At 41.2% G+C, this 12,072-nt stretch overlaps 1 protein-coding gene across 2 annotated transcripts in view; it reads left to right on the top strand.

Moving 5' to 3' along the window:
• Positions 1–12,072, top strand: part of sdk (sidekick cell adhesion molecule) — a 608,204-nt gene that overhangs the window by 468,938 nt on the left and 127,194 nt on the right. For both annotated transcript variants that reach the window (XM_067157341.2, XM_067157340.2), the window contains exon 10: positions 8,068–8,223. In XM_067157341.2, the coding sequence (XP_067013442.2) occupies positions 8,068–8,223 (156 nt within the window). The remainder of the gene's footprint in view (positions 1–8,067; positions 8,224–12,072) is intronic.

Genomic DNA, 12,072 nt, shown 5'->3' with positions numbered 1-12,072 from the left:
TTAATAAGGACTCAGTTAAAATCAACTTAAAAGCCTTTCAGTCCATGGAACACACAAAGAAAATATAACTATTACACCATAACATACCTGTAAAAATACACATTATTAAACAAAGAATGACGTGTTTCGTTCTAAACTCATTGGCATATACAGACAGCTGTTCGCGGGACGTAACATAGCTTGACGGCTCGCAGGTGTGCAGCCAAGCACGAGTAGCTTTGAGCGCCTATTTCAGATGTTCATCAAGAGATGGACACTCTTTCTCGCAATGGCAATTGCGTTTGATTATCTCGAACAGTTAGCGTTATAATCGGCCCTGAATAGTTACTCCCCGTTGGGTGTGTCCCTGTCCAAGGTGAGTAGACGAGTAGCATGGCATGTAAAAGGCAGTCGTCAGCTAGCGCTGATACATCGGATATCTTCAACAGAACTGATAATGAAAGTGTGTCACAAACTTCAGATTTTGAAGAATTATTTAGTGTCAGTGGTGAAGTGCCGGGTGCTATAAGATTTATGATTTTTCATTTCAGAAATTGAAGTTTGTGTGCTTCCACAGCTTGAGCGGCAGTGCCTCAGCCTCTCCCCGCTGGGTTCTGTAGTTCAAATTCTGGTCGCTCCATGTGAGATTTGCGCTGGACAAAGCGGAGGTCTGACAGGTTTTTCTCTGGGTACTCAAGTTTTCCGTGTTCTCTTTCATTCTAGCAACGCTCTCCAATATTATTTCATTTTATGTGTCAGTCATTAATCAGTGCCCCAGGCATCAGCAGCCGGCACAATTCCTATCCTTGCCACTAGATGGGGGCTCACTCATTCCATTCCTGACCCGGTTGAATGACTGGAAACAGGCTGTGGATCCGGGAAATAGTTTCTTTCAGGAATGGATAATGAAGATTTTTACAACGTGATTTAATTTGGATGTTTGCGGGACCACATAATTTGAATTAATAATACGGGAAAACGTAGTTTCCGGGAACGTATAATCGAGATTCTACTGTATATTACAGTGGTGTAGAAAGCTAGAGAATAGACACTTTTTATTCCAACCAACGAATGGTGAAGGTCAGATAGATACATTAAATCTGAAACGAAGAGATATTGAACTAAGTTGATGGGAGGATGATTATGCAAAATTTGACCAAAGGGAGAGATAGATAGTATACATGTTGAGACAAGTGTAGGTGGTAATAATAATAGTAATAATTTCTTGTGGCTATTTCTAGCCGAGTGCAGCCCTTGTAAGGCAGACCCTCCGATGAGGGTGGGCGGCATCTGCCATATGTAGGTAACTGCGTGTTATTGTGGTGGAGGATAGTGTTATGTGTGGTGAGTTGCAGCAATATTGGGGACAGCACAAACACCCAGCCCTCGGGCCATTGGAATTAACCAATGAAGGTTAAAATCCCCGACCCGGCCGGGAATCGAACCCGGGACTCTCTGAACCGAAGGCCAGTACGCTGACCATTCAGCCAACGAGTCGGACAGTGTAGGTGGTAAGAACTGTAGAGTTGAAGTTGGAAGCATCAAAATTATCTACGGATTGAAGACCCGAACAGCTACGTGTTCTAAATGAGAAGGGTTTCTAGTTAATCCTTTCAGATTGAGATGAATTACGCCAGTACAGACAAAGGAGAATCTCTCACTGTGGAAGATGAGAAATTTTCATTTTTCCAAACTAAAGTTTGCATAAGGGAAGTGTAATATCTAATAAATTAAAGTTCTCATGAACTGTAATTTATGTAAATGAAATACTAATTGTGGGCATGCGAAGGGCTAGGAAATCATTATGCCAATGGGTTAAAAGAACATCATCAGATCTATCAAGTCGCACTCAATGTTTCTGTCCAAACACCTATGAATTTGAAATTTAGAACTTATCTTAACCCTTTTGCTCTCAGTCAAGCCCAAAACACTCAGACCATTTTTCATGATTATGCATGTTAAAATGTAAAAAATTGCCGTATAAAGAATTCCCCAGATACAAAATTGAAAAAAAACACAATATTACACTATTCAATGTAGGTTTAGGAAAAAATTATCCCTAAATTGTTCATGGCATGTTTTACTACAAAAAAATTTGGAAATTACAAAATATATTTCAGAAAATAAAAATCGGTTTTCAAATAATAAAAAAATAATCTGTTCTTTAGTGTACAGTCATTCTGAAAATAAGAGCATTTAATTCTGTATAACTTGATATAATTTTGATTTTTGTATTCTTATGTAGTCCTGAGTTATAGCACCTGACGTAAAGAACTGTACACGGACCTTCTGATAGATCGGCTCACTGAGCGTGTAAGAGTTAATGAAGTCCTGCTTTGTCTGCTCTCCAGCATACTGGACTTGTGTCTTCGACACCTTTAGTTACATTTATGTTAAACCACTAGGAGAAAAAAGGTAAAAAAATGTTGGAAGAAATGAGCATTCCCTGAAGTACAGGGAGATGTTAGAGTGTTGCACTTGTCACATTTACGAGGTAGAATTGAACAGTTTGACTGCACAATATACAAAGTTACCCATATAAATCTTATTCTTTTCTTACATTATTATGTGAATTATATATTTAAAGTTCTTGTATCAAGACAGTTCATTAAGCCCCTATGGTTAGTGACCATGGGGTCTCTACCTGGTCAACTCCCTTTGTCTTTATACCCTGAGGGCAGAGGTGCCAGCTATTACGGATTGTCTGTAATTATTATGGATTTCACCTCACGATTACGGGATTACGATCAACATACATACATACATACATACATACATACATACATACATACATACATACATACACACATACATACATACATTATCATTATAGACTGTTATGCATTTCAGCATTCAGTTTGCAAGCCTCTGTGAATTTACTAAACGTCGCCACAATCCTCGATTTGCAACTAGTGTTGTGGCCTCATTTAGTTCTATACATCTTATCTTTAAATCGTTAGAAACCGACTCTAACCATCGTCGTCTTGGTCTCTCTCTACTTCTCTTACCCTCCATAGCAGAGTCCATTATTCTCCTGGGTAACCTATCCTCCTCCATTCACCTCACACGACCCCACCACCGAAGCCGGTTTATGCATACAGCTTCATCCATCAAGTTCATTCCAAAATGAGCCTTTATCTCCTCATTCCGAGTACCCTCCTGCCATTGTACCCACCTGTTTGTACCAGCAATCATTCTTGCTACTTTCATGTCTGTTACTTCTAACTTATGAATAAGATATCCTGAGACCACCCAGCTTTCGCTCCCGTAAAACAAAGATGGTCTGAAAACAGACCGATGTAAAGATAGTTTTGTCTGGGAGCTGACTTCATTCTTACAGAATACTGTTGATCGCAACTGCGAGCTCACTGCATTAGTTTTAAGACTCCTTGATTCAATCTCACTTACTATATTACCATCCTGGGAGAACACACAACCTAAATACTTGAAATTATCGACCTGTTCTAGCTTTGTATTACCAATCTGACATTGAATTCTGTTGGATTTTTTTACCTACTGACATCAATTTAGTCTTCGCGAGGCTAATTTTTATACCATACTCATTGCAGCTATTTTCAAGTTCCAAGATATTAGACTGCAGGCTTTCGGCACAATCTGCCAGTAAAACCAAGTTGTCAGCATAGGCCAAACTGCTTACTACATTTCCACCTAACTGAATCCCTCCCTGCCATTTTATACCTTTCAGCAGATGATCCATGTAAACTACAAACAGCAAAGGCGAAAGATTGCAGCCTTGTCTAACCCCTGTAAGTACCCTGAACCAAGAACCCATTCTACCATCAATTCTCACTGAAGCCCAATTGTCAGCATAAATGCCTTTGATTGATTTTAATAATCTACCTTTAATTCCATAGTCCCCCAGTGTGGTGAACATTCCCTCGGTACCCTGTCATATGCTTTCTCTAGATCTACGAAACATAAACGCAACTGCCTATTCCTCTCGTAGCATTTTTCAGTTACCTGGCGTATACAGACAGTCTGATCCCGACAGCCTCTCTCTGGTCTCAAACCACACTGGTTTTCATCCAACTTCCTTTCCACGACTGATCACACCCTCTCTTCCAAGATGCCAGTGAATACTTTGCCTGATATACTAATGAATGAGATACCTCGATAGTTGTTGCAATCCTTCCTGTTCCCTTGCTTATAGATAGGTGCAATTACTGCTTTCGTCCAATCTGAAGGTACCTTACCAACACTCCATGCTAATTTTACTACTCTTTGAAGCCATTTCATCCCTGCCTTCCCACTATACTTCACCATTTCAGGTCTAGTTTCATCTATTCCTGGTGCTTTATGACAATGGAGTTTATTTCTTTTCCACTTCCTCAAGTGTAATTTCACCAACATCATTTTCCTCCTCCCCATGAGCTAGGCTGTTCGCAACACCACCTGGATGATTGATATCCTTTTACATTGAGAAGATGTTCAAAATATTCCCTCTACTTCTCCAGTGATACCCTGGGATCTATTATGAGTTCACCTGAATTACTCAAAACACTGTTCATTTCCTTTTTCCCTCCCTTCCTAAGATTCTTTATTACTGTACAGAAAGGTTTCCCTCTTGCTTGACGTAGCCTTTCCAGGTTATTACCAAAATCTTCCCACGACTTCTTTTTGGATTCAACAACTGTTTGTTTCGCTCTGTTTCTTTCATCTGCATACAAATCCATGTCTGCCTCGGCCCTTGTTTGGAGCCATTTCTGATAAGCCTTCTTTTTACGTTTACAAGCTCCTCTCACTTCATCATTCCACTAAGATGTTCGCCTTTTCCCATCTTTACACACAGTTGTTCCTAGGCATTCCCTTGCTGTTTCTACTACAGCATCCCTGTATGCCACCCATTCACTTTCTATATAGAAAGAATATATATCCTGAACCTGCTTACTGTCCATTGTTCGAAATTTCTCACTAATCATATCCATGTCTAATTTACTCGTCCTGGAGATTTTCTACCCTTATTCGTTTGCAGACAGATTTCACTTTCTCTTCCCTAGCCCTAGAGATACTTAGTTCACTATAGATCAGATAGTGGTCTGTATCATCGCAAAATCCCCGGAAAAGTCGTACATTCCTAACAGATTTCTTGAATTCAAAGTCAGTTAAGATGTAGTCTATTATGGATCTGGTACCCCTAGCTTCCCATGTGTAGCGGTGAATAGTCTTATGCTTGAAGAATGTATTTGTAACTGCTAAACCCATACTAGCACAGAAGTCCAACAAACGCCTCCCATTCCCGTTAGCTTCCATATCTTCCCCACATTTACCAATCACCCTTTCGTATCCTTCAGTTCTATTCGCAACTCTCGCATTGAAATCGCCCCTTAGCACTATTCTATCCTTGCTGTTGACCCTGACCACAATGTCACTCAATGCTTCATAAAACTTGTCAACTTCATCCTCATCTCCACCCTTACATGGTGAATACACGGAGACAATTCTAGTCCTAATTCCTCCAACTGCCAAATCTACCCACATCATTCGCTCATTAACGTGCTTAACAGAAACTATGTTGCGGGCAATGGTATTCCTGATAAGGAGCCCTACCCCAGACTCTGCCCTTCCCTTTCTAACACCCGTCAAGTACACTTTATAATCTCCTATCTCTTCCTCCTTATCTCCCCTTACCTGAATATCACTTATTCCTAGCACATCCAGATGCATCCTCTTTGCTGACTCAGCCAGTTCTACTTTCTTTCTTCCATAAGCCCCATTAATATTGATAGCTCCCCATTGAATTCCATTTTGTTCACCAAGTTGTTTCCAAGGAGTTCCTCATCTGTCAAATGGGAGTGGGACTCCGTTACTCCCATAGGTCCGAGGCTTGCTTAAAATGTTCTGAGCTCGGTAAATTCATGAAGCAGGATTCTACCCTACTTGCTCATAGTCCAAGTGAGGATCTCTCCTCTAACGGGTTATGGACCACCGGTGAATTGTATAGTCCTAGCCGCCTGAGCACAAGGAGGACCACGACTCAGAATATGTCCGAGACGCCCACTCCCATTCCATAGCAACTGGTATCCCGACTCTCATGACCACTTACTAGGCCACTCAGCCGTTGCCGATGGTTTACGAACTAGGACGTGACTACAGTAACCCACACCATGAACCATCCACACCATGTTTCGGTCAAAGGAGAAATTATTACCGAAAAACTGACATTATCACAAAAAAATAATTTTCTACGGAAAAAGAGAAAAGAAGGAAAAATGTTCAATCCTTTGGAGCCTTTCTCCTAAATCGTCCTCATTTCAATGCTTGTGAGTTGGCAACGATACTTATTCGGTCGTGACTTCCTTTTGCTACCCAGAAGCCTTGTAGAATTCGTTGTGAATGAAGGAGCTCTTCGCTATAAATCCTTCAGTAATGTTGTATTTGCTGTGTTAAATGTACCTGACAGTTAACAGAAAGACTGAGAAAGAACTGAGGCCTACATTTAGCACGTCTGCACTGGAATCTCTTATGGTTCAGAACGAATCACAGTGTGAAGGATGCTTAAAGAAGAACTACATTGAAAAGCAACTGCTGCGTGAGAAACAAGGAATGAGCAGCATTTAAAGTAACATTTTATGTAATAATCCTCACGGTGTAGCTTATGGAGTTCTACGTGTTTTATCAAAGAACTTACAGGTGGTGTGCAAATGTTGTTGTGTAATATGATATTCTTTGAGCTAGATTGCTAGAGGGAAGGGCAAAAGGGGTGTCATTATCGAGAAGGATGGAGCACGGTTTGGACTTGACTCGAAATTTTTCATGGGTTCGGGGGGTGATTACTGATAATCCACTTCAAAGGATGGCACCTCTGCCTGAGGGTATCAGGTTTCACCCCCTTTTTCAGCCCTTAGTGGCATGGTAGTACCTGTTCTGGCTACTGTAGGCTGCCAATTGTTGCCTTCTTTACCCCCATTATCTCTTATCTGGGGGTTGGGCGCCATCTTCCATCTTGTCCTTTCTGTCAGTCTCACCTTTCTCTAGATCTGGTAGCCTTTTGATTGGTGCATTCAGCGCATGGCTGTAGTATCTCACTGTGTCACTCTCCAGTACTACCATCTTTCTGATATTGCCATTTCTTCTCCTTTCCTTCAAAGACAGTCTCATTGTTGTCCGTATCTTTCTCATTTCCTTCCCTTCGACCACTTCTCCTGCTTTCGCCTCAAGGCCCATCTCTGTGCCGCATATATTATCAATGTCTTGTAAATCCTTAACTTGAGTTAGACTGGCATCCTTCTGCCATCTCCCTCCACTTACTCCAACCACAAAATTCTTGCTTACATTGATCTCCGCAGTAAGGTACTCGACTCTCTTTCCTGTACATCGTCACCTCCTCTTGTACTCACCACCAGCATCAGTTACATTTGCTGTTATCTTAGATTTCCAAAACTCGGATAACGCTCACTTCAGTATTCACCACAGAATTTATTATCTTGGTTTAGTTTCAATCTGAATTTGAACCTTAAATTTTTCATACATACAGAAAACAAATGACTACTTACTGCCACCACTGTGGAAATGTAAATAAGTTTTTAATTCTATTCGGGGTTTGCAAATAATTGAGAAAAAGTGAAGAAGGAAGCCTAATATCACTTTCCAGGAGAGTGAGTTGTGGCAGAAAGCATTAACAACATAAAGAATGAAAAACAAATCATAGCCTGCACATTGTATATTTCACTCAAAAATAAGGCAGTATTCCTTAATTGTTCATCCAGGTAAGCTATAATCTTCGGCGTACCTGTCTAGGTTCCAGGTTATGTTCGAACTCTGACAGTGTCGAAGCTTTAGATAACCTAAAGTGTGTTTCAGAATCAATGCCATCGTTCTCCTCAAAATATGTAGCGCATCTTAGATTTCCTGTTTTACCAGTTGACCTTTGTCCAGTAAAATTTTAAACCAAAGATAATATCCATTATCCAAGATACTGTTGTTGGTGAAAACAAAATAATGTAACTTCAAATAAAGATTCTCGTGTTGGTAACACACACCTAGGTGTACATCCTGAACCCCAGGTAAAACAACTCGCTGCATGTTCAATGTTAACAGATCTCAGTACTGAAGTGACGATTGTTTCAGATGATCAGCCCGTGGAAGTGTCGAGCCGGGTCCAGATACACGAGCAAGGAGACCTGCTGATCGCTGCCGTGAGGGAGAGCGATGCTGGTGAATATACGTGCGTGCGCTCCAACGAAGCAGGCTCTGTGGAAGCTTCAGCTTTCCTCTCCGTACTTGGTAAGTTGTTCACATGTTTGCGGACAATGTGCAGGATTTTTTGTTTTAAGGAGCATTGCCAGTCGTACGGCGACATCACCTCGAGCCGTGTTGTTTTCATTGTGAAGTATTTGTCTGTCAACTAGTCCCGGTTGGCGTCTGTCCTACAAATAGGAACGTGGACGTAATGCAGTGATCAATTTCAGCATCTTTTGGTCCGCTTCTAACAAAAAGAGAACTTGGAGACGTTGTGTGTCAACAGAGGAAACGCTTGATGAAATAGAAGCCCTCTAAATCTCTGACACATCCCACCGTACAGGCTAGTGTGCCACTTCCTTCTGCACAAAAAGCAAATAAACTAAACAAAACCACATATTGAAGTGCTCATTCAATTAATCAGTCATCTATTCGTATGTGCAGAGAATAATTCATTTAAGTACTAGTAACTGGCAGGGAACATCCACATTCAGCAGCACACGTCGCAATTTCTGCAGGGAGCTTGGAGCTCGGGTTGGTTTGCTCGCCAGCTAAGTTTAGAAAGAGGAATTTCGACATGACGTACACAAAGCAGAACAAGGAAACAATAGAACTCCAATGGCCAGACCAACGGACAACATTTTGGAGGCCCGGCGAGAGGCTAGAGGAGCTGCAAATACACGGTTGAAGTAAGCGTCGGGTACGCGATGTGTTGAGCCAGTGAAATTATAGAGCCACAGTCAATTTGGCTAGGCATTGGTCTATGCGAGTGATGGCCCCGATCGAGGATACAACGGTGTCTTAGAGGAAAAATTGATAAAAGCGATGTTAGCGTGGGTTAGCTACACTATTATCCAGCAAGATTCTGTGCAGGTAACATCGAGAGATGTATTATTTTTGCGAGTGCAGGTCAGAACTTATGTCTCTTGATTGTGTGGGGACTTGAACTTCGGTTTAAGACGCTCAGTCTGCATTTCAGTTATTCAAGAACTTTTGAGAATGGCTTTTATTTTTTGATTTCTGCAGGGAAGAACAGTTTTCAGATAGTCATCCAATGTTTAGTAGCTTGCCGGTGAAAACAGATTTTATGAGGACATCAATTTCAGTAATTTCCAGTCCAGCATTTAAATGGGAAATATTTGACCTAGCTATGGGATTAGATAAGATAAGCTGTTGCGCGACCGAATGGGAACTGTTTTCACAGTCAGTGGATATTACCCTGGCTGTAGTATTCAAGTAACTGGTGGGTTAATCTTGACCTGGTTTTCTACGTCGTAGACGAGGGGATGTTTTAAGTACAACATCCAGAAGCAGCGACGGAGACTACAAGATCACCACTTCAACGCCAGGAGAATGGAGACTCAAAGACTGATCCGGTTCTTTACTGAAGGCACCACTTTCGATATGGCTGGCTAAAACACAATGGGGGCCGGCTGTCCTGAAAGGCTGGCGGCGATAAGTCAACAAAATAGATGAGTACAGAGTTTTCTATGTAATTATGTGATTGTGAACGCGTTTTAAGGTTGCAAAAGCGGATAGGTTAGTTTTAATATTTAATTTCAGTAAATTTTGCTTTGTTTGGAAGGACTACATCCTATTTAAAGTAAATTTTAGGAAGCTTGTTAATGTAAATACAATTGTAACGTAAATGTGGACCGATTGCATAAGGTCACAGCTTACTTTCTTACATTTTTATTCAGATTTATTGACTGAGTGGTTAACATCATTTTACGAGTCTGTTTCTTATTTTAGCCTCATTTTAAAAATTTGTTTGCTTTGATGTCTGAGACACAGTGTATGTATCGGGGCTTAAATGTAAATGTAAATAATGATTCAAATTAAAGTCAGGAAGGACTGGATTAAAGTATTATTAATGGGAAAAAATGAAATGGCGTATGGCTTTTAGTGCCGGGAGTGTCCAAGGACATGTTCGGCACGCCAGGTGCAGGTCTTTCGATTTGACACCCGTAGGTGACCTGCGCGTCATGATGAGGATGAAATGATGATGAAGACGACACATACACCCAGCCCCTGTGCCAGTGAAATTAACCAATGATGGTTAAAATTCCCGACCCTGCCGGGAATTGAACCCGGGACCCCTGTGACCAAAGGCCAGCACGCTAACCATTTAGCCATGGAGCCGGACTATTAATGGGAGCTCAAAGTGTATGGAAACATGGCGAGTTCCTCGAACCCAGTTTCGTTTTCCAAGTTCGAATAGTTAGAACAAATTTTTCTGTAAAATTTTATTATCATTATTAATGCGAGTTTCTCGAGTTGTAAGATTGAGATATTTCAGTAACTTTCCGAAGTTCAGACATGATCGATTGTCTGTGTGACAATTTCTTAGTTTCAGATTATGATATTATTACAGACTTGGCCACTGTATTATTCATGTTTAGCTTTACGAGCGCAAGTGCTTTGATTTGTGACCAGCACGGTCTTGTTTCTTTTCATGCGTGCGAATGTTAGAGGATGTTTATATACTTATTCAGTTTTGGCAACTTTAGGACATGTGATATGTCTTGGTGTGATTTTGAGTAAGAGGACGACCGGGCGAGTTGGCCGTACGGTTAGAGGCGCATGGCTGTGAGCTTGCATCTGGGAGATAGTGGGTTCGAATCCCACTGTCGGCAGGCCTGAAGATGGTTTTCCGTGGTTTCCCATTTTCACACCAGGCAAATGCTGGGACTGTACCTTAATTAATGCCACGACCGCTTCCTTCCAACTCCTAGGCCTTTCCTATCCCATCGTCACCATAAGACCTATCTGTGTCGGTGTGACGTAAAGCCAATAACAAAAAGCAAGAGGATGCGTTCCTCATTTAAAAGGCCTGCATTTTTTAAAAATTTTGTGACTTGCCTTTGGTAGACTGTTGAAGAGCGTGTGTAAAGGGTTGGAGCCTTTGTTTTGATGATTGCTGTATTATTTTGGGAGACTGATTCTCCACTTTGGAGTCATTCTGGCGTGTGTTGGTGAGGGTGATATGTATTTCTACTGAGGAGAGTTTTATTTTAGCGGTCCATGATTTGTGATTTTATTGTTTTTGTCCATGTCACTATGTGTTGCAGTAGATCGCGACCGTGCTGAGGAACATTTGTGGCATGTGATTTATTTCAGTAATCCACGTTGGATAGGAAGTGTTCTTTAAAGTGTAAAATTATGATTCCTTATGCAGGTTCTTAAATTTATGCTTGGCAAGGACTTTCTCGCTCGACCTTGGCCGCCAGTGACAGTTCAGTTGCCGGCTACCGCACGTGCGTGTGTACGGCAGAATAAGGTGCTCATGCATTTTACTCACCGTTTGTACTGTTTATGCTGAAAATGTTTCCCATGCGCTCCCAAACATAATCGGCATCTCCTAACAAAATTTTCGGTTACTCTGCCAAGTTCTTCAGCACTGATGGATGCAATTGCAGCTCTTAATGTTCATCTAGTGTGTGAGAGTTGTTCCCATAAGGTACATTTTTTAACATTCCCCACAAATAAAAATCACATGCCATTAAATCTGGGCTACGAGGGCACCACACATTTTTACTTATGATCCTCATACGAAACACGCTTCAGTAAGGAGATAACGACCTTTACATCTATTTTTATTGTTTACTCAACCTGTAAGTTTGAATATCTTGGCCAGTTGTTTTATTGTCCGATTGATAGGAATGGGTCTCCCTGGAAATTTCGCTCCAAACTTTTGTCTTGTCCTAGCGCACGATTTTCTGCACTTAATGTGAGTATTGTGCAGATATACATGTTCACGTAACAAATATTTCACATACATTACAGCACTATACACAATCACATTAAAACACTATACAATACGATATACAGTACGCAGAAGCTTCATTGAACACCCTACTATCTCGGAGCTCAGTTCTCAGCAACTGCAGAAGT

This window comes from Anabrus simplex, chromosome 13 (genome assembly GCF_040414725.1).
Source record: "Anabrus simplex isolate iqAnaSimp1 chromosome 13, ASM4041472v1, whole genome shotgun sequence".
Taxonomy (NCBI): Eukaryota; Metazoa; Arthropoda; class Insecta; order Orthoptera; family Tettigoniidae; genus Anabrus; species Anabrus simplex.
Note: the sequence above shows the minus strand (reverse complement) of the source record. Positions and strands in the feature narration are given on the sequence as shown.